Raw genomic sequence first — 26,532 nt, 5'->3', positions numbered from 1 at the left:
TGGAAGCCGGTGAGGACAAAACACATTAGCTGATTTGTAACAAACGGTTAAAAAACTTTAACCAATAATAAATGTTGTTGTTTTACACATCTACCTTTCACTCGTTGCCAGGGATGAAAGGAAATCTGATGTGCTTGTCATTTTTGACCCTATTGGCTATCCGTTGGTAAGGTCTTATTTGAACACAAAAATGCTTGCTTGCGATGATTCGGGTATGTACTGCCCCCTATCGCCAGTGAAAATACACACTCACTTTAATCTATTTAACATAAAAGATTTGTAATGAAGAAATGGCCTTTAAGCTTAGGGTACCACACCTTTAATGATGCAGATCTTTGCTAACTGCCTGCTGTTTATCCACTATTGTTATCATTTATTAAACGGAACCTCAGTGGAACAAAAGACTTATTTTCATTTAGTTTTTTTTTCACATTTCCACATGTTCTGCCTGCCTCTGTCCCAGTTTTATTTGTGACCACATGTCCAGAGCTGAGTGACTTTTTAATATAGAGCCTCTATATTTATTTTTGTCCTGGTTTAATTTTAAAAGCTCCTTTCTGATTGTTTTATAACATTTGCACAACTGCATGTGTTTATGTTAGAACTAATGCTGTTAGACTTGAGCCAGTGTGTCTGTGAATCCTTTCCGTTCACTTCTTGAATAAATTGAGTATTCCAAGAATATTTGTAGTTTTTCACGTCTCTGTGCGTTATTTTTGTTGTTTTGTTTAGGCTGGAGGTTCAGATGTCCAATAATATTTAAAATAAATTTGCATCAATAACTATTTTTCATGTATGAAAAAAGTAGAAATCCGTTTCAGATATATGAAGAGTTAAAACACCATTTCTGTTGTCATCATTTCAGTCCTGTAGATGGAGACATTGTCAATCGTTGAATTTGGACATTCATAAATCGTTTAATTGGTAATAAAAACTCTATGCGTGTCCACACAGCTGACACAAGTCCCCACGGAACCGGTCCGAGCCAAACCGAATGGGTCGCATTATTCCTCCACCTTGGGGCTGTCGGTGCTCCACCTGGATCAGGTGATGTGTGCGGCTGCTGCTGCTTCATTGATACCGGCGTTATGAGTGGATGGGACAGAGAGGTGCCTCGGTGTTCCTAATCCTCTTAGCGGTATTATGCTGAGCCTCGTTCCTGCGCTGTCATGCGGTGCGCCCTTCTGGTCTCCGTAACAGCCGGAGTCAGCATCTCAGCGTCCGTTACGCACAGCTGGAGGGACGGCGGAGCGGTCGGCTGTCCTGGTGAGACGCATAAATAACATCTATTAGCGTTTCTGACTACATGGGGGTGGCGGTATTCTGATCAACGATTTGCGCAAATTTTGCGTCATAATCCGCGTTATTTGTAATATTTGGCCCCATAATTAAATCCTACGCGTCGCGCTCTTTTCGTTGCATTTCTGCACAAACCTGGTGAACAGGTTGTGTTGTTGGTTAAACTTTGCATTGCGACGTGTTATTTGCTCTGGGTGTCGCACTAGAAATGTATAAATACTTCTGAATGTGTCTGGGTTATAACTGTTGTTCCGCTTTCTACAAGATGTTTCATATTTTGTTGGAATCTAAAGCTGGAGTACTTATGTAGCCATAGCAACAGGTGGCTGTCTGCATCCTCCATCAGCCCAAACACTCCTCTCTCCCTCCTGCATGAGAGAGTACAGACAAACGCTGTGATTTGCATCGTTTTCTCTTTTTTTTTCCCCCGCAGGTTGAAGCTGCCTGCTGTAGACATGAAACACACTTTGCACCTGATTCTTCTCCATTAGTGGCATCTTCCAGCCACAGAAGGGTGCAGGAGGAATCAGGGAATGCATCTGACATAACTTCCTGTTGGGAGTCCATGAAAACATGCAGTCACCTCATAGGAGGGGACTCAGGCGCCAGCGCCTCCTCTTCTTCATCTCAGGTGTGGTACTGTGTTTCGTCTACATGCTGAGTCTGAAATCCAGGCTGTCGTGGTCACAAGCCTCCATCCAGACCGATGGACCTGCTGCAGCAGAAGGTGTTGTGGAGGTCAACATCCGGGAGGTGAGGGCATCCAATAACACTGAGGAGGAGCAGGAGGAGGTTCCTCCTCATGTGATTCTTGTCAACAGGACAGATATTGAACAGTGCATCTATGTGGATCATCAGCCTCCCAGACCATCTCCAACATCTCCACCGCCAAGCACCACAGCTCTGCCCCTCCACCCACTCCAGCCTCCTCACATGGAGGGGGACTACCCACAGGACATCTTCTCAGTGGAGCAGAGAAGACAAGGCTGGGTGGCCCTGCACGTTATAGGCATGACCTACATGTTTGTCGCTCTGGCCATAGTTTGTGATGAGTTCTTTGTTCCAGCCCTAGAGGTCATCACCAACAAGCTGGAGATCTCAGACGATGTGGCCGGAGCCACCTTCATGGCAGCTGGAGGCTCTGCCCCAGAGCTCTTCACCTCCCTGATTGGTGTCTTCATCTCCCACAGCAACGTGGGCATCGGCACCATCGTGGGCTCAGCTGTCTTCAACATCCTGTTTGTGATCGGAATGTGTGCCATCTTCTCCAGGGAGATGCTACACCTGACCTGGTGGCCGCTCTTCAGGGACGTGACCTTCTACATCCTGGACCTCATCATGCTTATCGTCTTCTTCTTGGACAACACCATCCTGTGGTGGGAGAGCATATTGTTGGTGCTGGGCTATGTCAGTTATGTAACCTTCATGAAGTTCAACAGTCAGATTGAGCAGATGGTCAAAAGCCAACTCAACAAGCACATGAGCATCGTGAAGGTGTGGACCTCAGAGGAGCCAGCGAAGGTCAGTCAGCAGCTCACTAGTATGTTGATCTGAAGAGCGATAAGGAAACATTTTTAAACATCAGATTACCTCTTTCTGAAACATTTATACATATTCTATTGGGGCACAGTGTTCTGAACCAGACCAGATGTCTGTGTGGACTAGATGTTTCCAGACAGACTTTGGTACAGTTTCATTCTTTCATCTTCTCTGCCGCCTGCTCACACACACTAGCAGAGCTGCAGCGATGTGTGCGTCTGAGCAGGTGACAAGCCTCCGATTGTGTAAAATCCTTTGATGGTGTCGAACTAAAAGGACTCCAGGTGTTGTAGACAGTGCGGTGGTGAAAATGTCACTGTTTGTGTTACCAGCCCCAACGTCCCACTGTACAGACGTGAGAAGCAATTCACCATTATTCAAAGCATCCTCAAACAGAGAAAATCAAAGGCTGGTGTCCTGCAGAGTAAACCGACAATATCTGAATGTTTAATAAACATGTAGAAATGTCTTTTTGGTCATTCAAGTAGTGGAAACAAGCAAACTAGTCAGAGAGAATCGTGCCTGAAGCTAGCTCTGTTTAGTTTCACCTTGATGCACAGTATTGAATGTATAAGCGATTCAAATAAGTAAATATAAAAGGCAAATCCAACAAAAGTAACCAGTAACAGAAAGGAAATACAGTTCCTCTTTACTGTTTGGTGTTTGTTCTAAAAACGTTTGAGGTAATCAGTCATTTGACTTGATTGGTGACCACATACTCTGTTTTTAAGGGTTAGGGTTAGAATCTGTATTTGTCCGTAAAGATTTATACTGTCCTCTGCTGGAGACAAGCTGTTACATTCATAAATTAAACCTGTATATTCTTTCAAAATAAAGCATCACTTAAAGATGACTGCGACTTTCAAAGATAACGGGGAAGCTAGAATGTCTTCGCTTATACAAACTACTAAACTCAATAAATAAACTTTAATTGTCTGTTCAAATCAAACAGCTACTGCTGGAGCTATTAGCAACTCACTACAGCAGTACAAACACGCCAGATCATACGCCCCCTGGCGGCCACAGGGCAAAACTAAATCCTCGGTTGAATTAGAGGGATTTTATTCATAATAAATTCAATGAAGTTATTAATGGGTCATATAAAATGAATATATTTAGTTACAAAATGTTACCTGCAAACTTTTGCCATTTCTAATAAAATGTGTCAGATATAAAACTATTAGTTATTTGCTCTACTTGTATTTTTTATCTTCAAGAACCAGTCTTCCTGTTCTCCTTTGACATCAACAAGACATTTTCATCCACACAGCTGCAACTAAATGGATGTTTCCTCTTTTTGTTTCTGAAATACTCAGATCAAACTTCCTTCTTGAACCTCAGCAAGTCATTTTCACTTCATGTCTAAGTGCATTGAAACGCTGCCTCGACTGATTAAATGTGTGTGTACACATAATTGTACCTAATAAACTGGCCAATGAGTTTACTTTAGAGTGTCTAAACTACAGTTTAGAATCATATGTGTCTGTGGAGCACTTTGTTGTGTCTAGCTGTGAAAAGGGCTATATAAATAAACCTCTAATTAAAGGTGCATTATGTAGAAATTAAGAAAAAATGACATCCTGGGGTAAAATGTGGTTACTGCAAACACATCAAACAACTCTAAGTTTTTGCCTGTCTTTGTCAAATTACAATTGTCGGTGCTGCAGTATTAGCTTGCAGGAGACACGGCACCCCCACACTCACTGATGGTAAACAGTAGTTACGTCCCTCCTAACCTTGTTTTGAAAGGAGACAAACTGACAATCCCAGCAGCCAGCTGGATATGAGATATGTTACAGTATAACCAAACCTTCCTTTCAAAATGACTGAAACATTACTCTTTTGGGATTTTCTCACTGAGCTGTGGAACTTCAACTATATTCTCACATACTGCACCTTTAAATTTGGCACTGAAACAATGTTTATGGGTCTTTTCTTGGAAACAGAAACATTAAATGAATGTATATAACTGTCACACACACACACACACACACACACACACACACACACACACACACACACACATTTAAAAACACAAATTGTTGCCAATCAGAACATGTTTAAATGTAAAACTGTTTCTAATTTAACAGGACAGCGAGCCTGCACCTCCTCTTCATCCTCCACCTCCACTGCCACCTCCTGCTCCTGTTTCTGCTGCTCCACAAAAATCTGAAAGCAAATCCAAACCTGAAGCTGCTGCACCTCCTGGAAGCCTTCAGCAGCCAGACACACAGGAGGACAGAGCTAGGCTCCGGGTATGAAACCTGCATCATGGAGGAGAAAATATAGATTACTATGATTTCATCAAACTCCTTTTATCATTTGGACCAATCTCAGTCATAAAGCGCAGACATAGTGTCATGCAAAAAGATTCATACTCCTTGAAACTTTGCATATTTTAGCTCCTTCCAACCACAAACTTGTTTTTGTTTATATTTTCTGTAATAGACAACACAAAGTAGCACAGTGCAGTGGAAAAAACTGACAAGGTTTTCAAAGTTTCAAGCAAATAAAAATCTGAAAAGCGTGGCATCAGCGTTAGACGTCAGCCCCCTCCTGCATCAATACATTGTAACTATACCTTTCAGTGCAATTGCAGCTGCAAGTCTTTGGGGGTATGTCTCTACCAGCTTTGCACATCTAGAGACTTCAACTTTTTCCTATTATTTGCTGCAAAATAGCTCAAGGTCACCCAGAATGGATGGAGAGTGTCTGTGTTTATCAGCTGAAAACTCACCTGTTCAAGCTGGCTTTTGTATGACCCTCTTCACCACTCTCTCCTTAATCTGCTCTCCCTACCTATTCCACCTTCCTCAGGATCCACTGATTTCCCTCTTTCCTGTTCACTCTCTCTCTTTACATTTTTCATCACAGTTTATCTATTTTTGCTCATTTTAAATATATTTGAATCATTTTCTAAATTATTTTTTATATTTTACATATTTTGCTTTTATGAAGCTCCTCGTGATTTTTATCTTGACAGGCACTATAGGAAAGATCTTCTTCTTCTTCTTCTTCTTCTTCTTCTTCTTCTTCTTCTTCTTCTTCTTCTTCTTCTTCTTCTAATATCAAGTCTTGCCACAGATGCTCAGTGGGATTTTAATTGGAACGTTGACAGGGCCATTCTAACACATGAGCATTCTGTGATCTAAACCATTCTGTAGCTCTTGCTGTGTGTTTAGGCTCATTGTCTTCCTGGGAGGGGAATCTCCTCCCCTGTCTCCAGTCCTTTGCTGTCTTTGGCTCCTTCAACTCTAACCATCTTCCCTGTCCTTACTAAAGAAAAGCATCCTCGCAGCATGATGCTGCCTCCACCATGTTTCTCAGTGGGGGTGGTGTGTTCAGGGTCATTCACAGTGCAACCTTTTACACCACACACAGCACATTTAGGCCAAAAAGTTCCACTTTTGTCTGGTTTGGCCTTCTTTCACATGTCAGCCATGTTTCCTACATGGCTCCTGGCAAACTGCAAAAGGGACTTTTTTATTTCATTCTGTCAACAATGGCTTTCTTCTCTATTTACTCTTCCAGATAGTCCTTAACCCTCTCAGGCTCAAAATAAGTTTTGATAAAGGGATGAACAACTAAGTCCTTCAGGGGTACTTCTGAGTTAAAAACAATGCTCATGAAATGCATATGTGGAGTAAACAGGTAGATAGGTTTTGATGTTGCTAATCTGCAACACCTGCCTCCAGAGGGTTAAACAAAACAGCTAAGCTGGTGGCTGTAAGGTGTCAAAATTTGATACTTCTGCAAGGTACTTTACATTTATTTTCTTTTATTTAATGTGGTGCTTTACTCATTAGTTCAGTGTTCCAGAGGTAGGTTAAATGCTGTAAACTCATCCTCTCTCCTGCAGGTGCATCCCGTGTTGCAGCGAGGGGGCAGCTCGGCTTCCCTCCACAACACCTCCCTGAGGAGCACCATCTTCCAGTTGATGATCCACACTCTGGACCCCCTAGGAGAAGGTGAGTCACAGAGATGTCTACATGGTTCATATGCCATCAAACTGTCAGATTCAGCAGGTTGAGCCCTGATGGGGGTCCGTCTTTGCAGAAACATAACACCATTTCAAATCTGGCTCAAAAACATTTAGAAAAAAATGTAAGTTTCTCTTCAACTCTACATATATTCAGTCAAATTCTGACATTTTGGGAGGATTGCAAACCTCTCATGGCTTTTAAAGAAACTCTTATTTATTTTTTTAGGCTTGCTTTAAAATCGTAAAACACACCCATTTCCTAATATTTGTATTAATGGAAGTTAGCAGGCTGAGGTCAACCAGTCTTCTAATGTGCTCTGCTGCTGTTCTCCATCATCACAGTGCTTCACTACCACTGATCCTTAATCAGCTTTTCAATACAGGCTAATAAAAGCTGGATCAGCTCACACCAACGCTTTTAACTGTGTAGAACCAGCTGACTCTGTGCAGCTGGAGCGTGTACTACATTATAAATCTATGGAGGCTTGTAATTAAAACTCCTAAAAGTTCACGTGTGGAGAAGCTGTCACTGTGCTGGTGGAGCAGAAAGAGCAGAGGACCTATTCACCTCATCGGTATAATGCTTTGAAATAAATTCTACATTTCAACCATCAGTAAATTATTTTTCACACTAAATTTTATCATTGGATCCAAACAATAAAAATATTTTTTTCATTATCCAGATTTGATTACTTCAACAAAAATACACGAAAAATGTTTTGTGTTTAAAGTCTTTAAAAACAGCAAGCACTCACCAAAATTCAGAGCACAAAATATATAAAAAACACTAAACAGGACAAAATACAATAACATAAATTAGTGAAAGGCAAAAGGCTCTAAGGCCTTTCTAGTTTGTCCCAGCAGAATTCCGTGTTTTGGGACAGCAAAGGCCCTGTCCTCCCTGAGCTCACGCTTTGACAAGTTGTTTTTGTTTTTTGTCTTAAATAAAAGAAGCTTGATCTGACTGTCCTACATAAAATCAATGTCCATTTTAAGATCAAAGGTGTTTTACTGTAAAAATGTTGAAAGCCATTCAGAATTGAATTTCGTCCAATGAAACAGCTAGAAAATTTGTGTTGTAGCAATGTTTCCATTTGAGGGTCCTATACACTTGAGAATCCTCTGTATAGCAGTGGAAGGCAATTTTGTGCCTCCTGAAAATAGACCACAAAGGCAGCCAATACAGACTAAAACACAGAGAACCAAGTATTAAGCCCTGTAGAACACCACATAACAACAGTGCAGAGGAAGAGTGGAAATACTGACACAGAAACTCCTCCAGGAAAACCCAGAAGCCTAGTAAACTTTGAGAGGATGACAACAAGGAGGCATCATATCCAGACACCCGAAACACCTCAACAGACTCCTTTTGATTAGGAGATAGGTGGTACACAAGACACTGTTTTGTGGGTGTGGAAGAACTTGTTTTAAATTGCTCCCAGATTAGCTGTATTACTTAAACACTGGCCCAGAAGCTAAATTGCTGCCTGTTATTTCCATCTCAGAAGCAGCTCTTAGAAGAACTGTTAAAAACACACGACCAAAGAAAATAAGAGAAGGTAAGAGCTGGAAGATGTCTCTGTCTTGGTGCTATTTCTGGTCTCATTGTGAGTCTTTGTGAATTTAACACCCCATCTTGTTCTACCTGTTTTGTGAACACCTGACATGTAAATGTCATTCTCATCTGTCTTTTGATATAAACCAGTGTGTCAAATACAACCTAGCATAATATTTTGTAACAGCTGTCAATAGTTCATGTAGTCAGAGACCAGCTCTTCGCTGTGGTTTTAACTGTCTGGAAGCTTTGGTGGTTGTAAGGTTTTGTCTCACAATTGACAATATTCTCTGTTGTGCATTTCTGCCAATCAGAGACATCCTTTAATGGTGATGTAAAAGGGGAGGGGCTTGTTCAGAAGAAAGGTAAGCTGTGTCTTTTTTTTTACCAGTCTGGTGGCTTTTTGTTAAAATTTTGCCTCAAGCAGCCAGACTTCCTTGTGATTTACTATTTAAAAACATTTATGATTCACAATCTAAGGTGTGTGAAGCTTTTTTATTTTTGGGATTCCTGAGTTACTGAAAACTTGACCTACATGAAGAATGAGGAACAATCAGAGGAATTGGCCCCAAGGATTCAGCCAAAACATACGATAAGCACATAAGTATATTGCAGGGAGAAAGGGTTAGTGTAGTTTAATGCAGTGTGGTGTGTTTTGGTGTGTTGAGATGTGATGTGGTATGGTGGTTTGGTATTGTTTGGTTAATTGTGTGGTGTGGTGTGGTATGGTGGTTTGGTTTGGTTTATTGTGTGGTGTGGTGTGGTATGGTGGTTTGGTTTGGTTTGGTTTGGTGTGGTGTGGTGTGGTATGGTGATTTGGTTTGGTGTGGTGTGGTATGGTGGTTTGGTTTGGTTTGGTTTGGTTTGGTGTGGTGTGGTGTGGTATGGTGGTTTGGTTTGGTGTGGTGTGGTATGGTGGTTTGGTTTGGTGTGGTGTGGTGTGGTATGGTGGTTTGGTGTGGTGTGGTGTGGTGTGGTGGCTTGGATTGGTGTGGTGTGGTGTGGCTCCTCCCTGGGTTGCCACCTTATCATGGTGGAGGGGTTTGAGTGTCCCAGTGATCCTAGAAACTAAGTTGTCTGAGGCTTTATACCTCTGATAGTGTCACCCATGGCAAACAGGTGTGGTGTGCTTTGATTGGTTTGGTGTCATTTCACAGTAACCTGACTTGGCTAGATTAGAGTCCACTATACTGGGCTTGAATGACTTGACTGTTTTCAACAAAACAAACAGGACTTGACTTGAATTAAGTCAAGCTTTACTTGACTTCACTTGACTGGACAACCACACATGGTTGATCAGGTACCGATTCTTAAAATTTGTCCAAGAACTAAAATCATGACAGAATGATGCCTCTAGATCATGTATCTGCTGATTTCTACAGGACTTTTCTGAAGACATGACAATGATACAGTTAGTCCGCTGTATCATTTGGCATCTGACTTGTCCACTTCCTAGCAAACAGTCAACGTCGCATGGACGTGCAGATCAACAGGCGCGTTGCAAGCTTTTCAAAAGTGTGGGGGATGTTGTCTGTGCCAAAAATAATTTCATGTTATTCATCTCGTTGGTTTAATTTCCATGATAGTTGAGCAGGTGCGAATTTTAGACGCGCCACGCATGTCTCCGTTTTAAACATGTTTAAATTGTTCAGAATACAAATCCAGGCTCTGTCTCGTTACATTGGTGTAACTAAAGTTTGTACTGAATGAAACTTTACATTAAACCATGTTGAAAAGGTAAGAAAAGGATCCGATTAAATCGTTTTCCCCCCATTTACAGTCACAAAGTACAGCGCAGTGCGCATGCAAGTTTAGTTGTTTCTCTTTGCAACAATCTTCACAGGAAGGCAAAACAGTTAAATAACAGGTTACAGATAATTACATTTGACTGTTTATTTTGACGGATAAACTCAAGGATGTTGGTTGTTTTGAAAGAAGCACACTGATGCACACAACAGATGAGCTGACATTTTAATCGACAACACACATCATGGAGGTAACTAAATCAATCAAGAAAAGATTCCCATCAGAACATCAGAGCTTTATACTGGACATGTGCTCAGCACAGCTCACAGCGCACACGGTGGACAGTGAGCGGAAGATCTGTAGAACTGAAGCAGTCCGTTCACTTCATAGAGCCGGCTTTTAGAGCAACCGACACATCACTAACATGTTAGCTAGCAAGATGGTTAAGGTTAGGATAGGGGTGAGGGGAAGGTTATAAGTCGCTTTGGATAAAAGCGTCTGCCAAATAAATAAATAAACATAAAAAACAAGAGGATAAGGTTAGGGTGAGGTACAATGAGCTTGTTTGTTGCCCTGGCTGCGGACATCCCATCGCGTCAGTTTTACGATGCATTGGGATCTGCAGTCAGAAAAGGGGAAAACCCCTTTTTGCACATAAGTGACAAAAAAGGGCACTTTTGGCGTCAGGGGTCTGACACGGAGGGTGGCTGACCAAGCGTTTGTTTTTGACGCGCTGGGAGTGAGAATATGTTGGGTAAACAGAGTGAGTGCGACATACAGAAACCAGACAGAAACCAGACTGGTGTGGAGGTGAGCAAAACGGCTGGAAAAGTGTGGGTGTTGAAACCCCCACACCCCCCACGGGTGCGACGCCCACACAGATCATGTCTGTATTTAATCCATTGGTCGAGACCACATCTGTAGGACAACCAAACTAGGTCTTTGCACAGTGGGTCCTCTCTATCTGTAATGACTCACACCCACCAGGCTCAAATGTATCAAATGCATCAAGTTATGATCAAATGTATCTTTTTAAAAAGCTGTTACCTTCAAAATACTGATTCGTGCTTGTTTAATTTTTAGGTTTTATTTTAGATTTGACTAAATAAATGGTAACAAACTGTATTTTAGTGACATGAAGCGGGTAATTAAAAGCCTAAAGATCCCAAATCAAGCTGGTTCTTTGTAATGCTGTCTAGAGGCAGATTTACTGTGTTACCACACTAAGGTCAACAATTGCCTCAACAAACCAGGGGTCTTATAAAATATGTAACACACAGTATGGATCCTGTGTGTTTAGCTGCACCCGTAAATAACAGTGTAATGTACATGTGTAATACACAGAAGCAATTGAATCTGCTCTCCAGATGCAAGAACATAAAACATTAAAATCAACCTGACAACAAAAAATGACAGATTACAAAATCCAATTAAAAATATACCAAAAATATGTCATTTAAGACACTGTTAATTTTTACAAGAAATTTTAATTTAGCCTTAATCTTAGTCTTTTGACTTTTTAATCACAATTTAGTTTTTTCACATGTTAGATCAATACAATTCTATATTTATAATTGTTTTAATATAACAATAACTTATGGAAAATGCCGAAATGCACACAGACAGTTTGAATTCAATTCAAAGGGGTAAATTAAAGGTAAGAATTGTTTTCAGGTTTACAGTGGGTACAGAAAGTATTCAGACCCCCATCAATTTTTCACTTTTTGTTATATTGCAACCATTTTCTGAAATCAATATAATTCATTTTTTCCTCATTAATGTACACACAGCGCACCATATTGACAGAAAAACACAGAATATTAGAAATTTCTGCAAAGTTAGTAAAAAAAAGATGATCTGAAAAATCACATGGTCCTAAGTATTCAGACTCTTTGCTGTGACACAAATATTTAACTTGGGTGCTTTCCATTTCTTTTGATTGTCCTTGAGATGGTCTTACACCTTCACTGGAGTCCAGCTGTGATTATACTTACTGGACCTGATTAGGAAAGCTACATATCTGTTTACATAAGACCTTACAGCTCACAATGCATGTCGGAGCAAATGAGAATCATGAGGTCAAAGCCCTCCACCAGTCAGGGCTTTATGGTAGAGTGGCCCGTTGGAAGCCCGTTCTCAGTGTAGGATACATGAAAGCCGGCATTGAGTTTGCTAAAAGACTGGCTTCAAAATGGTGAGGAATGAGATTCTTTGGTCTGATGAGACCAATATAAAACTTTTTGGCCTTAATTCTAAGTGGTATGTGTGGAGAAAACCAGACACTGCTTATCAATGGTTCTATACAGTCCCCACAGTGAAGCATGGCGATGGCAACATCATGCTGTGGGAGTGTCTTTCAGCTGCAGAGACAGGACGACTGGTTGCAATTAAGGGAACGATTAATGTGGCTAAGTACAGGGATACCCTGGACAAGAACCTTCTCCAGAGTGCTCAGGACCTCAGACTTGGCTGAAGGTTTACCTTAAGCACACAGCTACAATAACAAAGGAGTGACCCAATAAGAGCTCTGACTTCCACCCAATTGCACATCTCTGGAAATAACTAAAAATGGCTATCCACCAATGTTCACCATCGAACCTGACAGAACTGGAGAGGATCTGCAAGGAGGAATGACAGAGGATCCCCAAATCCAGTTGTAAGAAACTTGTTGCATATTTACCAGAAGACCCATGGCTGTATTAGCTCAAAAGGGACCATGTGATATATCAGTTTTTCTTTTTTTTAACAAATTTGCGGAAATTTCTAAAGTTCTGTTTTTCTGTCAATATGGGGTGATGTGTGTACATTAATGAGGAAAAAAATAATTTAATTGATTTTAGCAAATGGCTGCAGTTTATCAAATAGTGAAAACTTGACAGGGGTCTGAATACTTTCGTACCCACTGTATTATGCACTAATTTACCGAGGTGGGCTGCCTGAACGATTTTCTGGGTCGCCTGAATGTGTATTTCTTGACAAAATCATTGTTAGAACTCCAAACTCTGAAAACATCGGCCATGGTAGCACCATGAAAACTACAAACAACCCGATTCGCCGCTCTGCACATTTAGTTCTGTTCGGTTCGGCTTCAGCAACCCTCTTCTCGCCTACCCCTGCGCACTGCGACCACCATCATACTTTTATAACCAGGAGAAACATGGGATGTGTACTCACCAAGCAAATACTTTTCAGATCATGATGTTTAATGCTTTTCCTCCCATCTGTGGACAATTTCTCCTTTTTGACAAACTGTTCAACTGTTATTGGCATAGACATAAATATATGATGTCTGTGGTTACTCGCAGCTTGTTCAAACAGTGGCTAGCTTCAGACTCTGGTTTATTTTCTTTTATTGTCTAGCCCTGCCTGTTCCATTTGCTGATTGGTTATTTTTTTCTGTTCTCTCATCTTTTCCATTTTATGATTTGATTTTTGTTACTTTCAGTTTGTGTTGTCTTTTATTCGTCAACAAAAATCTCCATTAATATTTATCATATTTTAGTCTTTGTGTAAGTGCTAATTAAAGTGTTTGTTTCGTTTTCATTCACAACATTTCATTGATCACAAATAAAAAATGAAAATATTTCATCAACGAAATTAACTTTGATGTTAGAAATTAAGTAAAAAGGCTAAGTTAATGGATGAGTAGCTACAGTTGCAGAAAGTGCAGCATAAGAGACTCTCAATCAAATGCATGAAGGTTTCCATTTTTTAAAAAGTTATTTGAGTTGGGGCAGGCGGGCAGTTGGGGGGATCTGTCCCCCCAGATTCAGATCGACCCTGATCCATCCCCCGCACTAAGGTCAGAAAGAAAACAAAATCGGAGGTTAAGCGCTTGAAGCTCCTTTTTCCAATTACACTGAATGCAGCATGACGTAAACAAACACCAACTCCAGAAGTGCCAAAGTGGTTGCTAGGATGCAGGATGAAGCGAAAAAGGCAAGCAACGATTACTGCGTATTTAAAAAAGACCAACAGTGTAAGTAGGTGTGACAGATCTGTCTGTTTATGCATGTTGTTATAGATTCAGTACGTTGTTGTCAGTGTTGGGACTTACTCGTTATAAGTGCCAAAGCCTCATTGCTGATTTTATCAAGTCTCATCTACAAATATGATCCCTCATGAAATTACTACTTTACACCAGAAGATAGTGGAGATGTTTAACCTTCAGGCTGAGCAAAGTTTTGGAGTTTTTAGAGTTTGAAAATCGCCTCCCGCCGAGAGGCTCCCAGTTGGGGAGAGGAGGAGATGCATGCAACATGAAGAGCACAAATATTAGATAAAACGTATAATTGCCGGCAGGTCTGGTCTTTGTTGACTGATCACTTTGTCTGGTCATGACTGACTCTGATTATGAAGCAGAATATTGACTCTGATGAAGAAATTCACTCATCCAGCCGGGAAGATTGATGCTGCTGCAGCATCAGACAGCTGGTGCTGCACGAGAGGTGTGTGGAGTTTACAAGCTCCAAACGTTGGGTTTGATGTTGGTTTAACCTTCTGTGGGACGTGATGGATGTAGAAATGATGGTAAAAACACCGCTAATGTGACAGACGTACCGACAATGTAAAAAAAAAAAGCCGTAAAAAGGGGCAGATGCCGATGCGTTATATGTGGAATTCAAAGTGTGCCACATAATCATAAAAAAGTAAAATATAAAATTTAAAAAGAGCTTTATATATTTATATATAAATTGAAACTTTCCAAATATAATGAAAATTTCTAAATAACGTAACAACACGAAGGAACATCTGTTGGTCAGGCTGAAAAGTTTTGGAACCACTGCTCTAAATGATAAGTGAATAAGGCTGGGCATTGAGCATCGATTGGAACCAGTTCCAACTGTTAGTTTTTCCCGGAATCTTTCAAAGTTTTTTATTTCAATTCCTACTTTCGATTCCTAGAATGCTGACCGGAAAAGGAATCCGCGGCCGATCTCCGTGAAAAATAAACGTGATCTGCAAATTGTGATCAACACTTTCAGAGCTGATCACACCAGCTGTCTGTGTGCAGCACCGAGCGTATATGTGTGTTTGGGGGAGGGTACATTGGAACTTTGTGTCCCCCCCCCCCCCCCCCCCCCCAGTTTGAAAATCCTATCTGCGCCCCTGAGTTGGGGCACATTTGAGGTCGGAAGCTGATTCCATCTGTGAGCAGCATAGTAGCTAAAAGCAGCTTCACCCTATTTGGTTTTGACCCGAGGTTCTACCAGCTGACTGCTTTATAAGGATCTCAGCGATCTGCTGGGTGTATATACTGCAAGGAGATCCAACATGTTGTAACGTCACGAAATGGACTGATTTTAAAGATCCCACCGGTCATATGCAGCCAGAGCAAATAACCCTGGCTACTACATGTTCTGCTGTATCCTCCCTTGTCAGGAGTCTGTGGGTCTGCACAACTCAGCATTTTAATCAGATGACTTCATCAGCTGAGTGCAGCTTCATCAGATAATAAAGATGAACAGTAGTATTCTTTTCCCCAAGGTTCCTCACAAGAAAACTCTTTAGATAAACTTTTTGTTCTCCAAAAGAAAAAAAGATCTTATAATTCAAAATAGTCATTATGAACTTTTGTTATTATAAGCAATGAAATGTTCATGAATCTGTACTCAAGGATTGTTTAAGTATGTTTACTGGATTAGGTCATCACCATCTGCTCACACCAGACAGAGAGTAAGGCTGAGATAAGAACGCATGACACATAACTAACCTTTTCCCTAGACTCAGAGACTCTGCCTCTCAGACCGTGTGTTTCTGAGATTCTTGGTAAGTTTGGTAATAGATAACAGCGGGTATATAAACCAGCCACTCTGCTTTCTCGGCAGTCGGGAGAGAAAGCTAGAGACTGGCCATCTCTTAGCAGATCTCTAACTCAGAAAGAATTTGACACGCTGTCAAAACCTTAAAGCTTTTTGCACCAGCGAAGCTGAACAGCAAGATAGTTTTCCTGCAGAACAAAGCTGATTTTGCAAACTCCTTCAGAGTTATTTTAAGACGTGTGGTTTCCATCCATCTGTCGTGACCCGAGACACATCTCTAGGACTGAAAGGATGGCACCTCAGCACTCTACAGCCCTCCGGTGCCAGCGGTCATCCGACCACTCTGACTTTCAGATCCACCAAGAGGGTGCCTCTACAGTAATGTAGACACACAGATAGCGTCTGTATGCAGTTTGATAAATAACAGCTTATAACTTATCTGCAAACCAAATTCTTTTATCCAGAAGGCACCTCTCTGAAGATACGGAGATTCTGATTCATCATCTCATATTCACATATAGTTTTCAGACACCCATCTTTTACTTCCATCCACTCACAGGATAATAGTTAAAACCATTTGCTAACTCTTAATTGTTTGTAAAATAAATTCTTATTTGTTTGCAAACACTTACTGGTTCTTGAATCATAAACGAAGTGCGAACGATCCCTTAATAATTAAAAGAATCCTAGAACCTTCTAATTAATCATCCTAAGACCAAGCAAGGTGATATTCTATTAATGGAGTATTACAGCTATCGGTCACAAGTAATGAGAATAGCAATAAATAGCTTTTAAAGCAATTTATTTAGCCCACATTACTCTACTATTTTCCATTACAATGTATTTTGGCCCCATGCCATTGAGTGATTTATAAACTAGCAGTAGCAATTTGAAATCAATTCTGTAGTTTACTGATAACCAGTGTAGAAACTTAAGAACAAGAGTACTCCTTATTTAATCTTCTTACTTTCCAAATCAAGTCTGCGTTCTGTTACCGCTAAATGACACATGCTGACAGATGAGCAATAACTTTCATCCTATCCCTCTTGTTTCCAAAGACAATAACTTCAGTCTTGTCTTTGTTTAGCTGGAGGAAGTTTGACTGCATCCGGTCAATGACTTGCTCTAAACACTGACTGAGTGAGTCTAGAGGACCACAGTCACTAGGTGATAGAGCTAGGTAGAACTGGGTGTCATCTTTCATTAAAAAATCACACCCCTCAGAGTTATCAGGCCCTAGTGGATGAGGGTGGAACCGCATTTTTTGCCACTTCCTTGTTTGCTTAAAGTCGCTGCAGATTTATGGGTGCTGAGTACTAATACATAACTCCTACATGTCTCATAAACCATACTGACATTGAATATAATGTGACTCTCCATTCATACACATCTTAAAAAACGGCTTGAAATGTATACCAGCCCAGCCAGCTCCATCTCTCAGTCGCGGTGCAACTCTCCATCCACCTGCAGCTATGTGTCACCCTTCAATTTTCTTCAGTGTTTTCATTTATTATTTAAGTAATGATAATGTTTTGTTTGTTGCCAGTAAAAATGTATCTTAATTTTTTTATATTATTTTCATTTTAACATTTACAAAAACAAAGCATGCTGGGAAATCTGTTCATCCAATCAGTTGTATCCAATTAGTTTCATCATAAATGTCATCACAGACAAATCAACTTCTAGTTAAGTTTTTTGTGGCGAGACGCTAACAAGCCTTTAGTTTAGTTTTAGATTATTATTATTATTATGATAATAATAATAATAATAATAATAATAATAATATTAGAATTTGTGTGTGTGTGTGTGTGTGTGTGTGCGTGCGTGCGTGCGTGTGTGTGTGTGTGTGTGTGTGTGTGTGTGTGTGTGTGTGTGTGTGTGTGTGTGTGTGTGTGTGTGTGTGTAAATGAGCTTTAGGGTATATGAGGCAACTTAGTTTTCCGATAAATTTTATATTTTGCTTAACTTAGCAGTTTTTCTTGGTCTGTTGATGGTTTTAACTTTTTTGCATTGTGCTGTTGCGTTAAGCTCAGTTTTTGTGCTGGAGCAGGGAAACAACTAAAACATGATGGACAAGGAATGTTGAGGACCAAGATTAGAGAGCTGGTGTAAAAAATTAGGCATCAAAGTTTTTACTTCAATAGCTGGTGGGCCGGTGTCGGTACAGGATCTGCTCGGGTACAGGATCGGCTCGGGGTCCTTCGACTGCCGATGACGTCAAAGTAGTTGATTGGCTGAACATGAAGCTTATGGAAGTTACGTTATCACGTTATGATTTTGATTGGTCAGAACAAATTTGTGGTCGTAGTCTTAGCGGTTGGAGTCCTGTAGTCCATAAATCAACACTTTTTGGAGAAAATATGTTTGAATTTCTATAGGAAATGTAAAATTTAAGCAAATGATAAACGGTGACCCTCAAAAGCTCTTGATGTTGATGAAATGGGGCAAAATAAAATAAAAGAACTTTATTGAAACACACCAAGCAATATTTTGAGTCAAAGAATGTATTTAGATAACAACTAACGAAATATACAGACGAACTCCACATTAACACAAACAGACATGGCTTCACATATAAGAACTGTTTTATTTTTTGTCAGTCCGATGTTGGTTTTATGCAGTTTCACATTCTTTACAAAACAAAGGTAATGTGGTGTTTTATTAACAAATTCCAATCATAAAGAAAACATTTAGGTGTTATACAAGAATTTATTAACAAAACTGCTGATGTCTTTCCAAAACGTGTGTGTGAAAGCCGAGTAGATTTGCAGTAATGTGACCTCATCGGCAGTCGAAGGACCCCGAGCCGATCCTGCACCGGAGCAGATCCTGTACCGACACCGGTGCTGGCTCAAAATGGGCTGGCTCAGTCCAGCCCTGACCCTGGGTGACCCCATGTCATGGGGATCTGCTCTGATTTGTGACTCCTCTATGTCTGAATGAAGTTAAAGTTCTGTGGTTTGATAAGTCATAAAATGTTCTGCTGACAAGTACCAGATTCTGGATAGAACCTGAAAAATAGTTAATCAGTTCACGTTAAAGCCCCAAAAGAAGGTGTGACTGCTTGGGTGGAAAATGTGAAGAAGTGAGGGCTTGATAACAACTTTTGACCCTTACAGGTTTGTAATAGCTTCATGTTCATGTGAAGTAGTTTTTGTGTTTGTTTGTTATTGTCACGTACGTCGTTACAGAATGTGTTGATGTGGTCTTGTTTTTTTAAGTGTGTATGTCAGAGAACCTTTTTAACAATACATTTCTTTCACTTTCTGATGTACTTGAAAATTCTGATGCTGAAATTAGAAATTTGCATGAACGATTTGTTATTACTGATGTAAATTAGCCTTTAGGTGAGTTCAAAAACAGGAAAAACTTAAGATTAATTTTCATAGTTGCTGCTGCTTGCCAGTGGCGCGTTCATGGATCTAAAATCAACAAATTTTGAGTTTCCGATTGTCTTATTATAAAATCTGTTAGTGACAGTTCTCTTAAATTGCAGCAAAAAACAAAGTAAAACCTTTGGGCATCCCGATGACAGAAAACCCCCAGAACGACTCACATCACCACCCCGCTGAAGGTGAGTGGCTCGGATGTTCCACAGACGGACAATGTGATTAAGGTCTGACTGGCTGCCCTCGTGTTTAATAACCTGTTGTATAAACTATAGGAGTAAAAGTTTTGACCCAGATTAGTCATTCAAATAACGCAGGAAAACATTCATGCTGACGTTGCTGCTGCAGCAGCTTAAATCTCAGACACCCAAACAGACTTCCAGAAGACTAACATTGTCCCAGATTTCTAGTGAAACGTTAATGTGATGACAGTCAGAAGTGGTTTTAATCTACAACAGTCCCTGTGTTCATGCATCCCATCGTGGATTAATGAGGTACTTCAGAACATCTGGTGCAGGGCAGAGACGAGCTGTAGAGCCGCGAGAGGCCTCAGCGAGCCCAAACCAATCATCTGGTTGGCCTCACGTGCAGATGGGAGGCTCCTTCAGAGGAGTGTTTATCTGTGAACACATGAATCCGTCTCAGACTGCCACACACAGCAGCTCCGTGCCTCAGAGGAGGGGATTAACAGGAGATCCGTGACACACTTTGATCACATCTGTGCATTTTCACTACTTGAAATGACTTTGTAAATTACCTTGGGACATAAACATCTCCTGCACTGTGACTGAATGCGGATGTGTTATTTTGTGTGTGATGTTCTTCACTTAATTGTGCTCTTTTAGGAAAATATTGCCAGAATAATTCAATCTTTTGTTATTTATTTAACCCATTTTCACATGAACTGTGTAACAAAAATGTTTCAGTAAAAGCCTACAGTCAGTAAACCGTATTGTTTCCTGTTAGTAATTAGCTGAGTTTGATTTGTTTTTGTTTGTTTTTTTTTTTGCATGAAGTAAAACAATGTATTTAGATCTCCTCAGTGTGGATCACCATCAGTGCTTTTGTTCATCTCGTCTTCAGATGAAGCTCAGGAGCCAAAGTCGGAGGCGAGTGCAGCTTCTGGAACACCAGAGGGCGTGGCAGTCGAGCCCTCCACCTCACAGCCGCCAGCGGAGGAAGAAAAAGCACAAGAGTCAAAGGTCAGGCTGTGGCAAATGGTAAAATGGTAAATGGCCTGTGTCTGTATAGCGCCTTCTAAGGGTCCTACAACCCCCAAGGTGCTTCACAACACAGCCATTCACACATTCACACGCTGGTGGGGATGAGCTACGATGTAGCTACAGCTCCCTGGGGCGCCACCGGTCCCTCCGACCACCATCAGCAGGCAAGGAGGGTTAAGTGTCTTGCCCATGGACACAACAGCAGAATTCTCTGGTCGGAGCCGGGATCGAACCTGCAACCTTCCAATTACTGGACAACCGGCTCTACCTCCTGAGCTACTGCTGTCCCAGAATGTGGCCCAATCCCAATACTCGCACTTCCACCCCTGTGCCTGTCAATTGCACGATCCCGATCAGGGGTGCGAGTGCACAGGGTGTCTCGATTCTCAAATGCGGAAGTTGATCACACCCCTCTTACACTCTTGATCCGCACTTCACCCACAATCCATTGCTGCAGGAGAAAAGGCTCCAGTGCCTTTTTTGAAAACGTATTTTCTAATGAAAGTTGTTCATTTTAGGATGATTCGTTGATGCTCTGAAACTTTTAGACAAAGCAGCAATGAATGTAAATTTATTTCAAGTAATTGTTTGGTTGTTTGTTTGAAAGTTGTTAATAAAGGTTTTTTTAACAAGTATCACAGCGACCAGAATCCCGGCATGCATTGCGGTTGATGATGCAATGCTCCCTGTCCTAATTCTGCATTTATTTGCACACTTGTGTACTACGCACTTGAAGCCTTGCAGCACACTTTCTCCAAGTGCACTTTGCTGAGGACCGCGGGAAGCAGTGCAAGTGGAAAACAAAGGAAAAACTCAGAGTTATTCTGTTATTTAAATCAGTTCTGAAACGAAGCATCAATCATCCTAATTTTTTTTGTTTCTTTCCCTTCTTCGAGACAAGCTGACATCACAGCTTCTTCTTGTGTTAGCAGAAACATTTTCTCTTCCTTTTTGCTTCATTCTCCCATTGAGACCATTTCTGATGAAGCTTCAGCCTCTTATCTTTTTGTTGTTAAAAGTCTGACTGTTGGATTATTTTCATCTGCTCATGACACTCTGACAGGTTGTCTTTTAATGGTTATTTTCCCTCAGATTTAGTAGTTTAAAGTTCTCAGCTCACTGGGAGTCACCCTCTTGGTGCTACAATACAGCCTCAAACAATATCTTTGTACGTTTTTAGGAATGGCCTAATCAAGATGTTTTTATCCCTGTTACCAGTCTGAGTCGTTTAAATGTATTCATCTTCCTAATGGTTTTTATCTTCATACCACAGACTGCCATAAGTACATTAAGACTGCCAGCAGCTCCCGAGAACAGGTTTTTTCTCACCAGCCCCGTAAAGCAGCGGTGCTGTATTATGGAAAAGCGTAGAAAGTAGGTCAACAATAGAGATCACAGGCTTAGTGGGACTACCCTGATCCAACACAGATCAGTAAGAAAGGCCGTGATCAGGAACACATTTATAAATAACGTAAATATACAACATCCTGTCTGTCTGCAGGCTGTGGCAGCATCAGTGGGTGGGTCTGATGGCTCGCAGGGCAGTGGGGAGGAGGAGGACGATGAGGAGGAAAGCAGTGACTCCTGTGAGAGCGAAGATGAGGAAGATGATGAGGAAGATGATCAGAATAAGGAAAACAAAGAAGAGAAGGAGGAAGAGGAGAATGAGCCTCTGTCTTTAGAGTGGCCCACAACGCCCCGCAAACAGGTCACCTACCTGTTCCTGCTCCCCATCGTACTCCCGCTTTGGCTCACGCTGCCGGACGTCCGCAACCCGGTGAGACCAAACCCCTCATCAACATCACAGACTCGCCGAACAGGAAGTTTTGTTATTTATTAAATCATTTAACTGGTACCAGTTTGACTCCACTGAGATTCAGAACAGGTGTTTTAAACAGGAACAGCTTTAGAAATACCTGAATGGAAACTGATTTTAGATTAAACCGTTACTGAAAAAAGATCCAAAATCATGAAAAACACACAAAATGTATAACAACTGAAGGAAAAGTCATAAAACAAATGATGTAATATTAAATACATACAAATATTTAGTGGGTGCGTGTGAAGCAGAAAAACAAGTTTTACGGGTGGTAGGATATGTGTTCAGTGAACAAAGGGCTTACTGTATAAACTTCGTTTTTATTTGAAACAAAACAATTCATGTTTGTTTCCATAACACCACAGATTTAGATGACAAACTTGAACTTCCTCCACCTGAACTCTTCCTCTTGTATTTTCAGCCATCCAGGAGATTCTTCATCGCCACGTTTATTGGCTCCATCTTTTGGATCGGGATCTTCTCCTACCTGATGGTGTGGTGGGCTCACCAGGTGGGTCTGCTCCTCACACAAGTTTACAATCCTGAAGACAGTTTTCTCTGGACTGAGACCAGAGCTCCTCATCTCACCAGCTCTGAGATAAAACAGAAGCCTTTTGGTTCTGGGTTGCGCTGATTGGTGCAGGTTTTAGTTTCCGACAACGGTGTTCTTGTGTTTGGTCCGACAGGTGGGAGAGACAGTGGGCATCTCAGAGGAAATCATGGGTCTGACCATCCTGGCAGCGGGGACGTCCATCCCAGACCTCATCACCAGTGTGATCGTGGCTCGGAAAGGTCTGGGAGACATGGCCGTGTCCAGCTCAGTGGGCAGTAACATCTTTGACATCACAGTTGGGTGGGTCCTGCTGCATATTGGTGTCTGGTTTCACAGTAACGCCTGATGAACCCACAAACACCTCTGTTCTGTTTCCAGTCTTCCAGTACCGTGGCTCATCTACACTCTCCTCCACAATGGCAAACCGGTGACCGTCAGCTCCAACGGCCTTTTCTGTGCAATCGTGCTGCTCTTCCTGATGCTTCTCTTCGTCATCATCTCCATTGCCGCCTGTCGCTGGAAGATGAGCAAAATGCTGGGCATCACCATGTTCGTACTGTACTTTGTGTTCCTCATCCTCAGCGTGCTGCTGGAGGACCGTGTCCTCATCTGCCCCATTTCCATCTGAGCCGACAGGCTCCGTGGAACCGTTGACGAGTCCTTCTGATGGGACTGGTTCTGTGAGTGGGTTCCTGAAACATTTACCACCATGTTCCTTCGTTAGAACTCGCATCATAAAACATTTTATACCAAAGTTTGTTTACAGTTTCGTTTGATGAGTTAAAACATAAAGAAAAGAAAAATGAAAAGCTTCAATCTACTCAAAATGACACGTTTAACCTTTTATGTTTTTATTTGTATGAACAACCTGGCTGGTGTTAACCTTGTGAGTGCCACTAGAGGGAGCACACCCCCCCCCCCCCCCCCAGAACCAGTGTGATTAAAGGCCAAGTTCACTGATTTCTTTGTGAGTAGGGATGGACAGTATAAAAAAAAACAGATCAATAAAGAAAATTCATATTGACCGATATAAATAATTATTGATAAATATAAAAAAATGTAGAAAATATATTTTACATGCAGCCCTGGCTACTCTGTCATTACTCTAGACAAAACTAGTTGGATGTGTTACCAGATCTTGTCTCATTCTCAGCAAATTTTGCAGAAGATCATTGTTTGTTTATTGTCAGACTCATAAAAATCTAAAATATTTCCATGCTGGTGAACAACTGTAACATTTTTTGGGACAACTTCCTCCGCCTCTCCTTGCAACAACATCTTGTTTAAGTTAGCTACCGCTTGTTTAGGTTTGAGAGGGGAGCGCTTAGTGACAGAGCAGACTGGGTCTGAGTTTGATGGGTTGGGAGTGAGTAATGACTCTAGTATCAAGCTACTCGATAGGCTATAATTAGATAGTACATGGCCTGTATTTGTATAATGCCTTCTTAGGGTTCTAGGCGCTTCACAATACAATCAGTCATCCATCCATTCACACGCACATTCACATACTCGTGATGATGAGCTCCATTGTAGCCACAGCTGCCCTGGGGCGCGCTGACAGTGACGGACTGCTGGACACAGGCGCCACCAGTCCCTCCGACCACCACCAGCAGGAAAGTCAGGTTAAGTGTCTTGCCCAAGGACACAACAGCAGCATTCTCTGGTCAGAACCAGGATCGAACCTGCAACCTTCCAATTACTGGACAACCCGCTCTACCTCCTGAGCTACTGCTGTCCCTGAAACAAAGAAAGGGAACTTTTATAGAAGTTTTTAACCCATTTTTGTTCTGTCGCACCACACGTCTATCAGTAGATATAGATCATTATGGAATTACTTTCCAGACCTACGTGTGAGTCGGTCTCTAAGGGAAAAAAGCTCTGGTGCTTCGTTTTCAGGTACTGGAAGTGAGCTGGAGCACAGATGAGCGGAACACGGCAGGATTTGGACTCTTACCCCAGTTTCACACTGGAAGCATCAAGCGGTGTGGAACGGCAGCGGAACGTTTTACTCGTGAGCTTCGATGCGGTCCATTTCACACCCGAGGAGTCTTGGCCATGGCCAACTTCAAAGGTCACGGTTTGTTTAAGCCATCCACCATTAAACAAAAAGGACCAAAAAGAAAGGAAATCACATTTGATATTGCCAGGATTAAAGCCATGAAAACACACCTCTGCACTTCTGGACTGATGCTGGGAGTAAATAAGTCGTTGGGTCACACGTAAGCTTCATATACTGTATATGAAATCGCATTGCTGCAGTACTTTTATTTTGGGAAAATACCAGGGACTTTACACTGAAACAGTGTGGGATTTCTTGTCTAGCCCTGTGTTAACTGCAGAAAATGATGCGTCCAAGGAGCGGCTCGCTGCAAACATAGAACCTGATCCTATCTTTAGCGGCGCGGTGTGCCACTTCTGGGATGCGCCTGAAAATTGCTGCATCGCTGCTGGGTTGAAACACTCCATAGACTCTGTTTGAAGCAGCGACGTTCCGCTGCCATTCCACGCCATGCTTTCAGTGTGAAAACGGCTTTATTTCCTGATATTCGTACATCTCGCCTCTGATTGGATAACACCAACACAGCTCTATCACTGAATATGTTTCCTTTGCAACATTGATATTTTATCTCCACAAATAACACAAGCCTGAAGGAGTTCTGCTGTGTGAGGGAGTTGCTAATGGTAACAGTTAGCTTTTACTATTCGAGACGTTCTCTGCGGTTTCCTGGGCACTAAACCAATAACAGCCTTCCCCGCCAAGATAAGTGAATCCATGAACGTCAATGTTGACATCATAACGTCTATATGTAGGCTTATCTACTCCGAACGTCCCCTTGTGTATTTCCTTTTTCAGCCTCTAAAGCAGGAAATGGGGGAAGACCATTTTCATGTTCAGCCTGCATGTGAAACTCAGAGTGGCTGATCGTGTTTAAAAATAACAAATAAAAATGGTTTCTCAGTGAACTTGCTCTTTAAAGGACCTTTATTGGATGATGTGCTAAAGGACAACTCCACCCTACAAATAGCTTTTTTAGATTTAATCACAAAGATTTTTGTTGGATTCATTCGCTGTAAATGAAGAGAACTTTTTACAGTGAAGATCCCTTCAGAACCCAGACACAAAAAATACGAGTGGTATGTAAGCATGTATCTAAAGTGTTTCATATAGGACATCGTTTTTGTGTTTAGGACTCAGTTGTAGCTTTTGTGATGAGATGTGACATCACTGTTGTCTACCCTTTATAAATGAAGGTTTAACAGGGCTACAGCTGAGCTCTGACAGACCAACTGGGAGTAGCGTGTTTTTCCTTTAAAACATTCCCTGAAGTGACCGCCTGGTTCATTATCACCTCCATCCCAGCAGCTACAGGATCACTGTGCAGCAAATCCAACCTGTGGATGCAACTGGAGTTACGTTCCGTCTTCATCGCTGTTCCGTACTTTATCTAACTCGTATTTGTTCATGTTTACTGTATGACAGGCATCTCTTTCCTGTGTGGACAGAAATGTGTTGGAGAGAATCGTTGTTTGTGTTTGTATCAGATTGTCGACCGGTGTCACTTTGCTGCTGTGTTGTCGTTGGATCCAAGTGGATGCAAACGTGGATAAGTGAGCATTTTTCCAGTTCTAATTCCAGGCTGCAATAAATTTTTTTCAGCAGTGAG

The 26,532-nt window shown here is 41.5% G+C and overlaps 1 protein-coding gene across 4 annotated transcripts; it reads left to right on the top strand.

The window, feature by feature from the left end:
- The first annotated feature begins 886 nt into the window (after nt 1-886).
- LOC107381833 (sodium/potassium/calcium exchanger 1) lies at nt 887-26,532 on the top strand. Of its 4 annotated transcripts, none has more exons than XM_054732202.2 (12): nt 887-1,047; nt 1,733-2,820; nt 4,929-5,093; nt 6,698-6,806; nt 8,326-8,379; nt 8,690-8,740; nt 19,380-19,457; nt 20,356-20,474; nt 21,997-22,272; nt 22,736-22,825; nt 23,001-23,167; nt 23,246-26,532. In XM_054732202.2, exons 2-12 carry the CDS (start codon nt 1,873-1,875, stop codon nt 23,493-23,495), a joined length of 2,307 nt encoding a protein of 768 aa, XP_054588177.2. In that variant the 5' UTR covers nt 887-1,047; nt 1,733-1,872; the 3' UTR covers nt 23,496-26,532. The 4 variants fall into 4 exon arrangements, with proteins under 4 accessions (XP_054588177.2, XP_015809221.3, XP_054588178.2 ...); XM_015953735.3 differs by lacking the exon at nt 887-1,047 and adding an exon at nt 1,057-1,266; XM_054732203.2 differs by lacking the exons at nt 887-1,047; nt 8,690-8,740 and adding an exon at nt 1,057-1,266.

Source organism: Nothobranchius furzeri, chromosome 9 (assembly GCF_043380555.1).
Source record: "Nothobranchius furzeri strain GRZ-AD chromosome 9, NfurGRZ-RIMD1, whole genome shotgun sequence".
In the NCBI taxonomy this organism is placed as follows: Eukaryota; Metazoa; Chordata; class Actinopteri; order Cyprinodontiformes; family Nothobranchiidae; genus Nothobranchius; species Nothobranchius furzeri.
This window is presented reverse-complemented; position numbering and strand designations above follow the sequence as displayed.

Coding starts and splice junctions, on each gene's coding strand:
- LOC107381833 (XM_054732202.2), top strand. CDS start 1,873: ATGCAGTCACCTCATAGGAGGGGACTCAGGCGCCAGCGCCTCCTCTTC. Junction 8,741..19,379: donor GGGGCTTGTTCAGAAGAAAG/GTAAGCTGTGTC, acceptor CTTAAATTGCAG/CAAAAAACAAAGTAAAACCT. Junction 19,458..20,355: donor ACATCACCACCCCGCTGAAG/GTGAGTGGCTCG, acceptor TCTCGTCTTCAG/ATGAAGCTCAGGAGCCAAAG.